This window comes from Delphinapterus leucas, chromosome 3 (genome assembly GCF_059928025.1).
Source record: "Delphinapterus leucas isolate spDelLeu-1000000601 "Yukka" chromosome 3, BTC_Dleu_Yukka2, whole genome shotgun sequence".
NCBI lineage: Eukaryota > Metazoa > Chordata > Mammalia > Artiodactyla > Monodontidae > Delphinapterus > Delphinapterus leucas.
Window position 1 is genome coordinate 52,275,764 of NC_143131.1, and position 14,451 is coordinate 52,290,214.

Genomic DNA, 14,451 nt, shown 5'->3' on the forward strand with positions numbered 1-14,451 from the left:
TCATGTAGCTAATGCTGTTCAAAGGGTTTAGAAAATCAAGTTTAATCTGACACGGTTTAACATTCTAAAAATGCATTAATTTTCCCACAGATGAAGAGAAGTAAAGAATTGATAACTAAGAATCATAATCAAGAAGAAATAAGTATTCTTCGTTGTTGGAAATGTAGAAAATGCATAGCAGGTTCTGGTTGTTTCATGGAATGTCTTGAGAATCAAGTGACTAAGGTGAGTATTGCTAACTGTATAATCATCAAATAATTTCCTAGTATAGAAATGCTGGGGGCACACCTACACATGTACACATATCCCTCCACACCTGACTTAGCTTTTACCTTATTTTACCTGATCCACTGAAAACATTTCAAAGTGGTATTCGAAAGGCACCCCACCTTCCACAGTTACAATTAAGTTTACCTCTAGCTGCTGACATTAACATGACGTTAAAGTTTTAAGTGCAGGATCACAAACATAGGTTGAAGATAATAGTCTATGTTTATTTTATCCCCACCATGAGTGAACCTTAGTCATCACCACACAATTAATTCAAGATCATATTAAAAAATAAAAAACCTATTTTTATATGTATATAAAAATGTATACATATATATAAACATATATATATACATATTATATATATAGTATTCAGTATGGGCCTAAAAGGGAAAGTTCATGTATAATTTAAAAGTCAATAGAAAAACCTGAATAATATTTAAAAGCATTTAATTGGTTGTCCTGGGAAAAGTAAATGTTTTTAAAAAAACAGATAAAATCCCTAAACTTCTCTAAGAGCAATATGCAAGAGGCAGTATCAGAGAGGTCCAAACTAGATAGTAATCCATGCACTTTACAGGGAATTCTCAATTCAGCAGAGAGAGTGGATGTAATTGTTTTCTTCCCCTTCTTTGAGAGACTGTTTGTTTTGTTTAAGTTTTTCCTCAGCCACATTTGATCATGATTATTTCCTATCCACTCTAACAGATTAGCCAGCTTGAACTGATAATAGCGGAAGACTTTGACTGCATACTTACTACATGTCAGCTACTTTTTTTGTTAACATTTTTTAAAAACTGAAAAAACAATTGGAGGAAGAAATCTTTTCATGCTGAGTATTTTATTGGGTGTAATTTATAGAGTAAAAAAAAAAGTATACAGCTTGTTAAATTTTTTTCAGCCCTGCTACGAATCAGATCAAGATATACAATATTTTCATCACCCCAGAAAGTTGTTTTGCCCTTTTCCAGGCAATACTCCCCTCTCACAAGACAACCACTATATTGATATCTATCACCATAGACTAGTTTTGCCTGTTCCTGACCTTCATTCTAATGGAATCATATAGCATATACTCTTTTGCACCTGACTTAATTTGCTCAGCATAATGTTTTAAAGGCTCATTTATATTTTGTGTTATGTAGTTTTCTTCCTCTTTCCTGAGTAGTGTGCCGTTTATGAATATACCACAATTTATCATTATTTTCTGCTGATGGACATTTGAATTTCTAGTTTTGGGTTATGAATAAAACTGCTATCAGTATTCTTGTAAAAGACTTTATGTGTTTGTGTTTTGTTATTTCTTTTTGATATATACATAGGAATGAATTTGGGGGGGTCATAGAGTAGGTGTATTTTAAGTTTTTTAGAAGCTGCTAGTAGTTTTCCAAAGTGAATGTTCACTTCCAGCAACAGTGATGAGAATTCCAGTTGCTCTACACCTTTTGTCTACAGGTGGTATTTTCAGATTTTGTAACTTGAGACATTCCGGTAGATGTATAGTGGTATATCATTATAGTTTTAATTTGTTTTTTCCTAGTGATAATGATGTCCAGTACCTTTTTTTATGCTTATTAGGTAGGCGTTGTTTTGAATGTTTTATATTATTCATTCCTTATAGTATAAGGATAGAAGGATAGATTACCTTGAAGGAGATAATCTGTCATCTCAATTTTATAGATAGGGAACTGAGGCACAGAAGATTAAATAAATTGCCTGAGATTACACTTTTACCAGCAGTGCAGTTACAGTTGAACCTGACAGTGAGGGTCCTGAGCTTGTGCACCTCACCCCACACTCTCTTTACTGCCTTTGCTCCTCCATCAGGGTATTATGCAATGTCACACCTTCTCAATAAGCAAGAGAAGTTCAAACACTGCTCTAGGATGTAATGGGATAGGTTGTAGAAGAGAGTGATAGAAGATTGAAAAAACATTCTGGTCCTCTAGGAGCTTTAAACTGTAGTTGAAAATAGGCCAAGCAGTGTAACCTGATTTGATAAGTACTCTAACAGAGGAATGTAAGCAAATGTTGCCTGGGCTAGTCACAGAGGTTTCCCAAAGGAGATTGTGAAATCTATGTATGTATTTTTTTTTACAGATTTTTAAGTATAATTTGTAAACCATAAAATTTATTTATTGTAAGAATACAATTCAATGATAACAGTTTTAAAATCTTTCTCTTACCTCAGAAAGTTTTCTTAGGCCCATTTGCCCTGTTTCCAACCCCAGCCTTGGGCAACCACTGATTTGCTTTCTGTCACTATAGTTTTATATATAAAATAAAATGTTTATGTATATACATAATAAAATATATATGTATAATTATTGAAACTAACTTATAAAATAAAAATATATTTATTAAAAATAATAGATATAAAATGCATATTTACATAAATATATTATTTAAATATTTTTATATTTATATAAAATAATGTATATAAAGGTATATATATTATATGCATATAAAATAAAACATACATATATGAAACCTGTTAAAAACCTGCCTGAGGAATAATTCAATATCATTGTTAAGTCTAGGGGGAAGGAGGAGTATACAATTAGAGAGGGATCCTGAGGGGGCTTCTAAAGTAGTGGTAATGTTGTACTTATTAAGCTGGGTGGTGGGTGTATTGGTATTTGCTTCTCTTTAAGTATTTCTTTGAACTATACAAACATATTTTACATTTATAAATACATTCATTTTATATAAATATTAAAGATGAACTTAGAAGCATCTGTTTTAATTAAAGGAAACAAAATATTGTAATCTAAAAGTAATCTATCAGATGCTATGATGAAAGAATGCTAAATTTATCACCTATCAAATCATCTTAATTTATTACCTATATAACAATATAATTTAAAATGTATCTGTGTATAAAATAAGTGTTTTTCTTGTTTCTGGAAGTGTTTTGTTTGTCTACTTTCTGTAAATGAAATCACAACATAGGTGGGTATTCTTCTGGGAATTGCTGCTTTTACTTAATATCAGCATGTAGTGCAGCTCCAGTTTTTCACTTTTGTGTAGTATTCCAGTGTATTAACATATCACAATTTATAATTCACTCTACCATTGAGTTAAATCTAGTTGTTTTGCTCTTACAAGCCATGCTACTTGTCCATATCTTGACAGACATAGACAGGAGTATATTACTGGAAATGGAGTTGTATGTTGCAGGATATGTGATTCTTCACCTTTACTGGGCAATGCTAAGTTGTTTTCAAATGACAGTCCCATGAGCAGCAGTTAAACATTGCTGTGATTCCACATCTTTGCCAACATTTAACATCTTTTCATTGTTTAAGGCTGTTTGTGTTTTCTGTGAAATGTCTTTTTGTCCTTACCTGTTTTTCTATTATGTAGCTTTGATTTTTGGAAGCTCTTTATGTACTCTGAATACTAATTATTTGTTGGTTATTATATTGCAAATATCTTTTGCCAGTTTATATAACTTGTATTTCACTCTTTGTGGTATCTTTTGATGAACAGAATTTGTAAAATAATATAGATAAATTTATTAATCATCTCCTTTATGTTCTGTACTTTTTGTTTAAGAAATTCTTCAGTACCCTGAGAAGTTGTTTTCCTTTCCTTCTACTGAATACCAAAGTTGAGATAGGCAACTTTCCTTCTTTGTCCTTCTGAGCAACAGGTTTATTTCTCATTCACCCTTATACTGATATTATAACCCAGCTTTATGTAGGAGTTCCCTCTTATAGTCTTCTGACCCTGAGCAAACCCTGGACTTTGTCTCCTGTCTTCCTCACCCCATGCAGGTGTGAAATGGCCCTCAGAAGAGCATAAAGGATCAGGAAACTGAGGAAATAGCATCCACAGCTGTTGGCTCCAGAACCACACTTGTTTAGCCCTGACCAATGCCAGGAAATGGAAGTCTCACACGCTGCCTCTTAGTCCCCACAGAACTAGGAACTGGACATTGGAATCACTAACTTTTGCCGCAGACTAACTAAGTACCTTCAAAACCAAGCTTGCTAGAAGAAACAGCACAAATATACTCATCACTTCTGCTTTCATAATATTGAACAGTGTATCAGCTTGGGGAAAGCTAGGTCACGTGTGGAACTTGAGCTGTAAGGGAATCTGGGACATTTGAGCTTTAGTTTTCCAGCCACTGGCATATGGTAAGGCATGTGACTGGGAATTTAGAATGGAATTTTGAGACAGTCTACAATGTCCACAGGGACAAAAGGGGACTCCTACTCTACCTTCAGGCCTGAGATACATGAAATGTGGGCCAGAACCAAAACCAAAAGCAAAAAATAACAATGAAAACCCTAAAACCAGAAAATAACAAAATTGGTCTCCGTTTGTGAAGTCTGGCGGGGTGGGTGTTGCGTCAGACGTGATGTCCTCTGCTTTCACTTCTTAGTCCGTTTTGACACAGTTTGGGGCATGTCAAGTTTATGTGGCCTAAAAGGACATTTAAAAAGAGATTTCTGGCAGGCTGCTGGTTCTATGGTTATGGGATTCAGAGCAGAGATCTGAACTGAAAGTGTGGATTTGGGAGTCATCAGCATTTAAGTGGTGAGTCAAGCTGTGAAAGTAGATGAGATCACCATGCAGAGTGTGAATGGAGTGAGAAAGAAGAGGGCCTAGGAACATTTAGGGGATGGACAGGAAAAAAAATCACAAAGTAGGAAAAAAACAGTAGTAAGAAAGATAGGATTGAAAATCAGGATACAGTGTTATGGAAGCCAAGGGATGAATATCTTCCAGAAGGAGGGATTCGTTAGTAATATTGAACGTTGTAGCGAGACATAGAAGACCAGATACTGCCTTTAATGTGCAGGTTGTACACTGCATAATTCTAGAGGGTGCTAATCTGTGAAAAGTGCCCCCAGATTTGTACAGAAATGGCATACAAACTGCATGGCCAAATGTAGAGACTCTGAATGAGAATTAAAAGTATGCTTTGGTTTTAGCAAGGAGGAAATCATTGGTCAATGTTCATTGTAGCTGTGAGTCCTAACCACCGAAGTGACTGTATCTGGAGATAGGTCTTTAGGAGGTTTCTAAGGGTAAATCAGGTTATAAGGATGGGGCCTTAATCCAGTAAGAAGAAGAGAGAGAGAAATCTCTTTTCTCTCTTATAAGAAGGGGAAGAGAGAGATCTCTTTCTCTCTCTACCATGTGAGGATACAGCAAGAAGGCAGCTATCTGCAAATTAAGAGGAGAGCTCTCACCAGTACCTGAACATGCTGGCACTTTGATCATAGACTTCCAGCCTCCAGGACTGTGAAGAATAAATGTCTGTTGTCTAAGCCATCCAGTCTGTGGTATTTTGTTATGCCAGCTCAGATCAATTAAGATATGACAGGCACTGGAAATTCAATGAAGAGCAGAAGATAAGTGTTCTGTCCTTGTGAAACTTTCAGGATAGTGTTCAGTCATAAATATTAAATTATTAGCTGTGTAAGTGGAAGAAAAGGAAACGTATAGGGAGCCATAAAGATAGGACATGGACATAGGATTGTTGTTGTAAGCGGGAGGCTTTTCTGAGGAAACAACTTGTGTAGAGATACGGTGGATGAGTAGCTAGGACAGTACGAGACAGAGGACCTTCCAAGCTTTGGGGCCAGCATATTCACAGGCCCTGTGGTGGAAAGAATGTGATGTATCTCCATGGAACTAGAAGATTTCTATGATTGGAGGGCAGAGATCGAGAGAGAGTTTGGCCAGATTTGAGGCTAGAAAGATGGGTGTTGGTTAGATCATTTATGGTCTTGCAAGACAAATTAAGGACTTTGATCTTTTTCCTAAAAGCTGGAAAGTCAGTGAAAAGGAGTGACATGACCATTGAATTTTTAAAAAATTATTTTGGCAATTTTGAAAGCGTGATATTAGAAAGGTAGCAAGAATACGTGCAGGGAATGGTCTGCCTTTAAATGAGGCTTTCAGTTTCTTTTTTATTCATTCTGACTTTTGAGTAAAGAAAAATTTCACCCTTGAAGTATGTTCTCAACCTACAATAGTAAAACCAGGCAGTCCAATAGGATTTGGTTCGTTTATATTTATAACCCTTTAAACAATTAATAATGTTAATCTAAATGACATTTTTATTACCTGATCTTTTTCCCTGTAGTGTTTATAGCTGATAGCTGCAAATATTTAAATAAACTATATTAAATAATATAGTTGGCTAACTTTTAATGTGTTAGCTAACGGAATGTTATTACTAACATTGGAAATGTGTTAGTGTTAAACATTTTTCAAAAATTATATAATAATATTATGTCATCTTTTTACATTTAAACTGTTCTGTTCAATTAAAACTCTTAACAATCATTAAATGATAAAAAGATAATGCATACAGTTTGTAATTTTAAAGTTAAAGAAGTTCTCTTTGTACACAGTAACTGAAAACATTCCCTACCCTTAAAGAAAAAGCAATATCAATAACAATGCGTTAGCTCCCCCTACTGCTTGAACAGAAGATTTCATTTACAAAATATTTTGTCAACATTTTTCTGACAGTATTAAGTGAAACTGGCTGTTAGTTACTTGTCTTCCTTCACTTCCTCCTTTGCCCACATGATAAACTTGAGACACGAAAAGCTGTCTATTAAGGTTTTAAAAATCCTAATAATATAGTTTTTCTAATTTTCAGTTTATTTTTTCCCAAGGAGATAACCTGACGCCACTACTTTAAAGCCTTTAAATTCCTCAAATGAGGGTGCTTCGTTTAATCATTTATCTTAAAATACATCCATTAAAACTTGTTTTATCACATATATTTGTGTGATTTTTTAAAAAATTAAGTGACTGTAGACTTTATAGTTTGATGTCTTATTTTACGTGTAAAATTAAATTGGAAGTAAATATCATGAATATCATATATATTTATGTTTCTAAGACAGTGTGTGTAATTACAGTTGAAGTAGTTGGCAGTCTCATTTATAACTGAGGGCTCTGTGTTTATCCTGGTTTTCTTTGTTTGCCATATCTAATTTTCAGAAAGGGAAACAACACTATACACTCTTAACCCAGCCTTTTATGCTCCTTCCACCAGTATCAATTGCTGTAACTGATTTTTGTCTTTTTTGTTGGCATGAGAGAATGCTTTAACTTTTAAATATTTAGAGAAAAATACGTGCTTGCTTTATGTTAATAGTTCTCAAATCAGGGAGATTGGTTTGGGAGCTGCATATCAGAATCAACTGGAATTTTTTCTAAACCTACCTTTCTTCTGTATAAGTTAGTACATTGTTTTTGGTTAATTTAAAAGTAAGTTATGCTTCCAATTTTTGTTTGTTTTGTTTTGCTTTTTTTGTAATCCTCTGGAAGAATAGTAGTATCACACCTTAAAACATACTCAGGCTAAAGATGTAAGAAAGATGATTGCCCTAAAAAAGATAGTATTGATTTGGTATAGGAAGTAACAGTGGAAGCTTAGTGACTTTAGTTCTGAAGCCAGACTGCGTGGATGGGAATCCTTCCTTTGCTACTTACTGTGTGACCTTGGACAAGTTACATAAAAGTTACTTACTTTCTCTTGGTTCAGTTTCCTTATTTGTAAAATAATAAAACCTTTCAAAGAGTGCCTGGGCTGTAGTAGCACAGTACAAATGCTTGTTACCTAGTAAAAATAAGAAGAATAGGTACATTGTAAAATTTCCTTTATATACCTAGATATATGACTCCAATGTTTTTTCTCATAGGAATATTCATAAAATATCTCTAGAATTTATAACAGATAGTGGTTTCTTAGTACAGTGATCAATCTTATGTGACTAAATATCATGATCACTTTATCTGATTAAATGAAATAATGGAATATGCACAATGAAATAGTAAAATGAGATAATACGTGCTAAGGTAAAACACAGTCCCTGGCATATAAATAAGTTTCTTTACTCCCTTTATATGGTCAACACTGTGTCTAGTAATGACCCAATAAATCTTGATAGGTTGATTGCTATTAACTTACTTTGACATAATATTCTATTCTTTATACCAATGTAGAAATATTTATTTATTTAGCTCATGGATAGACAGAACCTAGAATTCATTAGTTATACTAATCTGCATAACTCAGCTCCTAATGGAAGGGGCTAATGTGTACAGGTATTGATGTTTACAAGATTAATTCTGTTCTTCAAAAAGTAAATTTAGGTAAAATTACACTGCTCACTTTTAGGGTTAGTTTTATTAGGGTATAATTTTTTTTTTTTTTGGCTGCATTGGGTCTTCGTTGCTGTGCATGGGCTTTCCCTAGTTGCAGTGAGCGGGGGCTACTCTTTGTTGCGGCACGTGGGCTTCTCATTATGGTGGCTTCTCGTTGCGGAGCAGGGCTTTAGGTGCGCGGGCTTCAGTAGTTGTGGCTTGCGGGCTCAGTAGTTGTGGCTCGCGGGCTGTAGAGCACATGTTCAGTAGTTGTGGTGCATGGGCTTAGTTGCTCCGCGACATGTGGGATCCTCCCAGACCAGGACTTGAACCCGTGTCCCCTGCTTTGGCAGGCGGATTATTAACCACTGTGCCACCAGGGAAGCCCAAGGGTATAATTTATATGTAATGAAATACACATTTCAGTGAGCTTTGACAAATGTATATGTACTCGTGTACCTGCCACCATTGTCAAGAGGTAACAACATTTGGTCTTTTCTAGAGTTTCTTACATATGTAGTCATAGAGCGTATATTCTTTTATGTCTGGCTTTTTATGCTCAGCATAGTGTTTTTGAAATTGATTCATATTGTTGCATATATCAGTAGTCCATTCCTTTTTATTACTGAGTATTACTTCATTGTATACATTTCACAGTTGTTTATCTACTGTATGGATGCTGTAGTTGTTGATGGACATTTTAGGTGTTTGCAGTTTTGAGCTACAAATCTTTATGTGGACCTATATTTTTATTTTTCTTGGTTACTACTAGGGATTGCTTGGTTCTGTGATAAGTGTGGGCATAGCTTTTTAAGAAACTGACAAACTGTTTTCTAAAATGACTATATCATTTTGCATTCCCACTGAAAACATGAGTTTCAGTTGCTCTATGTCTTTGTCTGTACTGATATTTTCAGTTCTTTTTGCTTTTTTCTTTCCCTTTTTTTCTTTTCTTTTTTCCATTTTAGCTCTTGTAATAAATATGTAATGTTGTCTCATTATAGTTTGAATTTGCCTTTCTCCAGTGACTGTTATGCCTCTTTTCATGTGATTATCGGACATTAGTATATCTTCTTTTGTGAAATGCCTGTTGAAATTTTATAATCATTTTTTAAATTGTATTTTCTTCGTATTTAGTTGTAAGAGTTCTTTATATATTCTGGCTAAAATGTTCTTGTCAGATACAGGTTTTGCAAAAATTTTCTTCTAGTCTGCGGTTTCTGTCTTCATTTTCTTAGTGATGACTTTCAAAGAGTAGATGGTTTTAATTTTGATGAAATCCAGTTTATCAGTTTTTTCCTTTATGGGTAATGTTTTTGTGTCCTGAGACTACTTTGCCTATCCCCAGGTTTCAAAGATTTTTTTCCTGTTCTAGACATTTTGTGGTTATGGCTTTTACTTTTAGGATCCTGATCCATTTTTGTTTTTCATGTGTGTGGTAAGCATTTTTATTATTTTTGTTATTATTTTTTTACTTCATATGGATATTCAGTTGTTCCAGCACCAATTATTGAAAAGTCTATCTTTTCTCATTATCTTGGCATATTTACCAAAAAACAATTGACTAAATTTATATACAGATCTATTTTTTTACTCTATTCCATTGATCTTATAAGTGTTAAAATCAGATAGTGTATGTCCTCTACATTTCTTTTTCTGTTGCAAAACTTTTCAGGATGTTTTAGGTCATTTTGCATTTTTTACATAAATTTTACAATGTATTTATCAATTTCTATAAATAATCCTGCTGGGATTTTGAGTGGGTTGTGTTGAATCTATAGGTTAATATAGGAGCAATTGACATCTTAAAAATATCAAACTTTCCATTCTATGAACATGGTATATATATCTTGGTTTTATTAGGTCTTTAATTTTTCTGTATAGTGTTTTGTAGTTTTCAGTGGACAAGTCTTGTATATATTGTGTCAAGTTTATACCTAAGTAGTTCATGTTTTCTTGGTACTATATTAAGTGGTATTTTTTAAATGTTTACTTTCCCATCGTTTGTTGTTACGGAAGTGCGGTACACAGAAATTTGTATATTGACATTCTATACTGAAACTGTGCTTATTAATTTAACAGTTTTTATGGTGAATTTCTTAGTATTTTCTTTATGTTGTGTTGTCTGTGAAAAAGTTAGTTATTTTTTAAAATTATGCTAAAATACACATAACATAACTAGTACACTTACAATGCTGTGCAACCATCATCACTATCTAGTTCCAGAACATTCTCATCACCCCATGTGGAAAGTCCATGCTCATTAAGCAGTCATTGCCCATTTCCACCTCCCCCAAACCCCTGGCAATTACTAATATGCTTCCTGTCTCTATGGATTTACTGATTCTGGATTTTTTTTTGTTTTTGCGGTACGCGGGCCTTTCACTGTTGTGGCCTCTCCCATTGTGGAGCACAGGCTCCGGACGCGCAGGCTCAACGGCCATGGCTCACGGGCCCAGCCGCTCTGTGGCATGTGGGATCTTCCCGGACCGGGGCACGAATCCGTGTCCCCTGCATCGGCAGGCAGACTCTCAACCACTGCGCCACCAGGGAAGCCCGATTCTGGATATTTAATACAAAGGGAATCACACAATATACAGCCTTTTAGTCTGGCTTCTTTCACCCAGAATAGTGTTTTCAAGGTTTATCCATGTTATAGCATGTATCAGTATTTTATCCCTTTTTATGACTGCACATTATTTCATCATAGGGATCTACCACATATTGTTTATACATTTATAAGTTGATGGACATTTGAGTTGTTTCCACCTTTTGACTATTTTCAGTAGTGTTGCTATGAACATTTTTATACAAGTTTTTGTTCGAACACCTGTTTTTTTATTATTTTGGATATACACCCAGGAGTAGAATTCTTAAGCCAGTTGGTAATTCAATGTTTAACTTATTGAGGAACCACAAAACTATTTTCCACAGTGGCTGCACCATTTACATTCCCATCATAAATGTACAGTGGGTCCAATTTCTCCACATCCTTACCAACCCTTATTTTCTGTTTATTTCATTATTTTTATTTTTTCTTATAGCCATCCTAAGTGGGTGTGAAGATGTGTCTTGTCGTTTTGTTGATTTCTAATCTGTATGTCTTTTATTTCTTTTTCTTGTCATACTGTACTGACTTGGACTATCAATACAATGTGGACTAGAAAGGTGAGAATGAAGACATTCTGTTCCCAATCTTAGGGTAAAACAATTATCTTACACCACTGAGTATAAGTTTAGTTAAAGGTTTTTCATAGATACCTTTTATCAGATTGAAAAAGTTTTTTTCCATTTTTAGTTTCTAAGTTTTCATTATGAATGGATGTTGAATTTTATCAAATGATTTTTCCACATATATCAAAATATTTTCTACATTTTTCTGTTTTATATTATTATATTGAGTTATATTTAATGATTTTTGAATGCTATATCAATCTTTCATTCCTGAGATACACACCATTATGTATTCCTCAATTCTTTCAGCAGTGTTTTCTAGTTTATGATGGAGAGATCTTGTACATATTGTATTAAATTTATTCCTAAGTTGTTCATGTTTTTTGCTGCTGTTATAATTGATATTTAATAAGTTACCCATTACAATTTCTTGTGGCTAATCTAAAGAAATAGAGTTGAATTTGTATATTGACTTTATATCCTGCAAACGTATTATGCTAAACTCACTTTTTAGTTGCTTTCTGTGGATCTCTTAGTATTTTCTACGTATATATGATAATCTATTGCTAAATTTTACTTATTAATATTTTATCAAGGATTTTGATGCTTTGTTTAAGAAAGATGTTCGTCTGTGGATGTCTTTTTTATTCAAAGTATAGTTAACTTACAATATTATATTAATTCCAGATGTACAGCATAGTAATTTGATATTTTTATGTATTATACTTCACATAGTTATTATAAAATATTTACTATACTCCAATGCTGTACATTATGCCCTTGTAACTTATGTATTTTATACCTAGTTATCTGTACTTCTTAATCCTTTTCACCCATTTTAGCCCTCCTCTTATCCGTCTCCCTTTTGGCAACCACCAGTCTGTTCTCTGTATCTGTGAGTCTGTTACTGTTTTGTTATATTTCTTTGTTTTTTAGATTCCATATATAAATGAAAACGTGCAGTATTTATCTTTCTCTCTCTGACTTATTTTACTAGCATAATGTCATCCAGGTCCATCCATGTTGTCACAGATGGCAGGATTTTATTCTTATTTATGGCTGAGTTACACTCAATTGTGTGTGTGTGTGTCTATACACATACACAAACACATATACCACATTTTCTTTATCCATTGATGGACATCTTTGTTGTTTCCATATTTCACTGTTGTAAGTAATGCTGCCGTAAACATTGGGATGCATATATCTTTTTGAAGTATTGTTTTTGTTTTCTTCAGATAAATGCCCAGAAGTGGAATTACTGGATCGTATGGTAGCACTGTTTTCTTTTTTTTTTTTTGAGGAACCTGCATACTATTTTGAATAGTGGCTGTACCAGTTTATATTCCCACCAGCAGTACATGAGGGTTTTCTTTTCTCCTCATCCTTGTCAACACGTGTTATTTCTCATCTTTGTGATGGTGGTCATTCTGACAGGTGTGAGGTGATATCTCATTATGGTTTTGATTTGCATTTCCCTGATGACTAGGGGTGTTGAGCATTTTTTCATGTGCCTATTGTGCATCTGTATGTCTTCTTTGGAAAAATGCCTGTGTAGATTCTCTGACCATTTTTTAACTGTATTGTTTGTTCTATATGATATTTAGTTGTGTGAGTTCTTTATCTATTTCAGATATTAATGCTTTATCAGCTACATCATTTGAAAATATCTTTTCCCATTCATTAAGTTGCCTTTCCATTTTGTTGATGGTTTCCTTCACTGTGTAAAAAGCTTTTAAGCTTGATTAGGTCCAATTTGTTTGTTTTCACTTTTGTATTCCATGCTTAAGGAGACAAATTCAAAGAAAATATTGCTAAGACCAGTGTCAAAGACCATACTGCCTATGTTTTCTTCTAGGAGTTTTGTGGTTTCACGTCTTAACATTTTGGTCTTTAATACATTTTGAATTGATTTTTATATATGGTGTGAACAAATGTTCTAATTTCATTCTTTTACACGTAGCTCTCCAATTTTCCCAACACCACTTATTGAAGAAACTGTCTTTTCCCTATGGTATATTCTTGCCTCCTTTGTTGTAGATTAATTGACCATATGTGTGTCAGTTTATTTCTGTTCCATTGATCTTTGTGTCTGTTTTTGTGCCAGTACAATACTGTTTTGGTAACTGTAGCTTTTTGTAGTATAATCTGAAGTCAGGAAGCATGATACTTTTACCTTTGTTCTTTTTTTCTCAAGATTGCTTTGGCTTCTTGGGGTCTTTTGTGGTTCCATACAAATTTTAGGATCATTTGTTTTAGTTCTGTGAAAAATGTAATGGGTATTTTGGTAGGGATTACATTAAATCTGTAGAATGCTTTGGGCAGTATGGACATTTCAACAATATATTTTCCAATCCATGAACATGGGATATCATTCCATTAATTTATACTATTTTTAATTTCTTTCTTCAGTGTTATATAGTTTTCAAAGTACAAGTCATCACCTCCTTGGTTAAATTTATTCCTAGGTATTTTATTCTATTTGATATGATTGTAAATGGGATTGTTTTCTTGATTTCTCCTTCTGATAGTTTATTATTAGTCTATAGAAATGCAACAGATTTCTGTATATTTTTCTTATGTCCTGCAACTTTATTGAATTCATTTATTAGTGCTAATAGTTTTTTGGTGAAGCGTTTAGGGTTTTCTGAATAGTACAGTATCATGTCATTTGCAAATAGTGACAGTTTTACTTCTTTCCTTCCAATTTGGATGCCTTTTTTTTTTTCTAGTCTAATTGCTGTTGCTAGAACTTCCAAAACTATGTTGAGCAAAAGTGTTTAGAGTGGGTATCCTTGTCTTTTTTTTTTTTATTGAAGTATAGTTGATTTACAGTGTTGTGCTTGTCTTATTTCTAATCTCAGAGGAAAAGCTTTGAAC

General features: G+C 33.7%; 1 protein-coding gene across 8 annotated transcripts in view; it reads left to right on the forward strand.

Moving 5' to 3' along the window:
- The window catches only part of RNF180 (ring finger protein 180), a 298,759-nt gene that overhangs the window by 28,858 nt on the left and 255,450 nt on the right, over positions 1 to 14,451 (forward strand). For 7 of the 8 annotated variants that reach the window (XM_089908900.1, XM_089908899.1, XM_089908902.1 and 4 more), the window contains exon 2: positions 91 to 225. In XM_089908900.1, the coding sequence (XP_089765026.1) occupies positions 91 to 225 (135 nt within the window). Of the gene's footprint in view, positions 1 to 90; positions 226 to 4,049; positions 4,416 to 14,451 lie in introns of those variants that run through there. The other variant, XM_089908903.1, reaches the window with a different exon arrangement.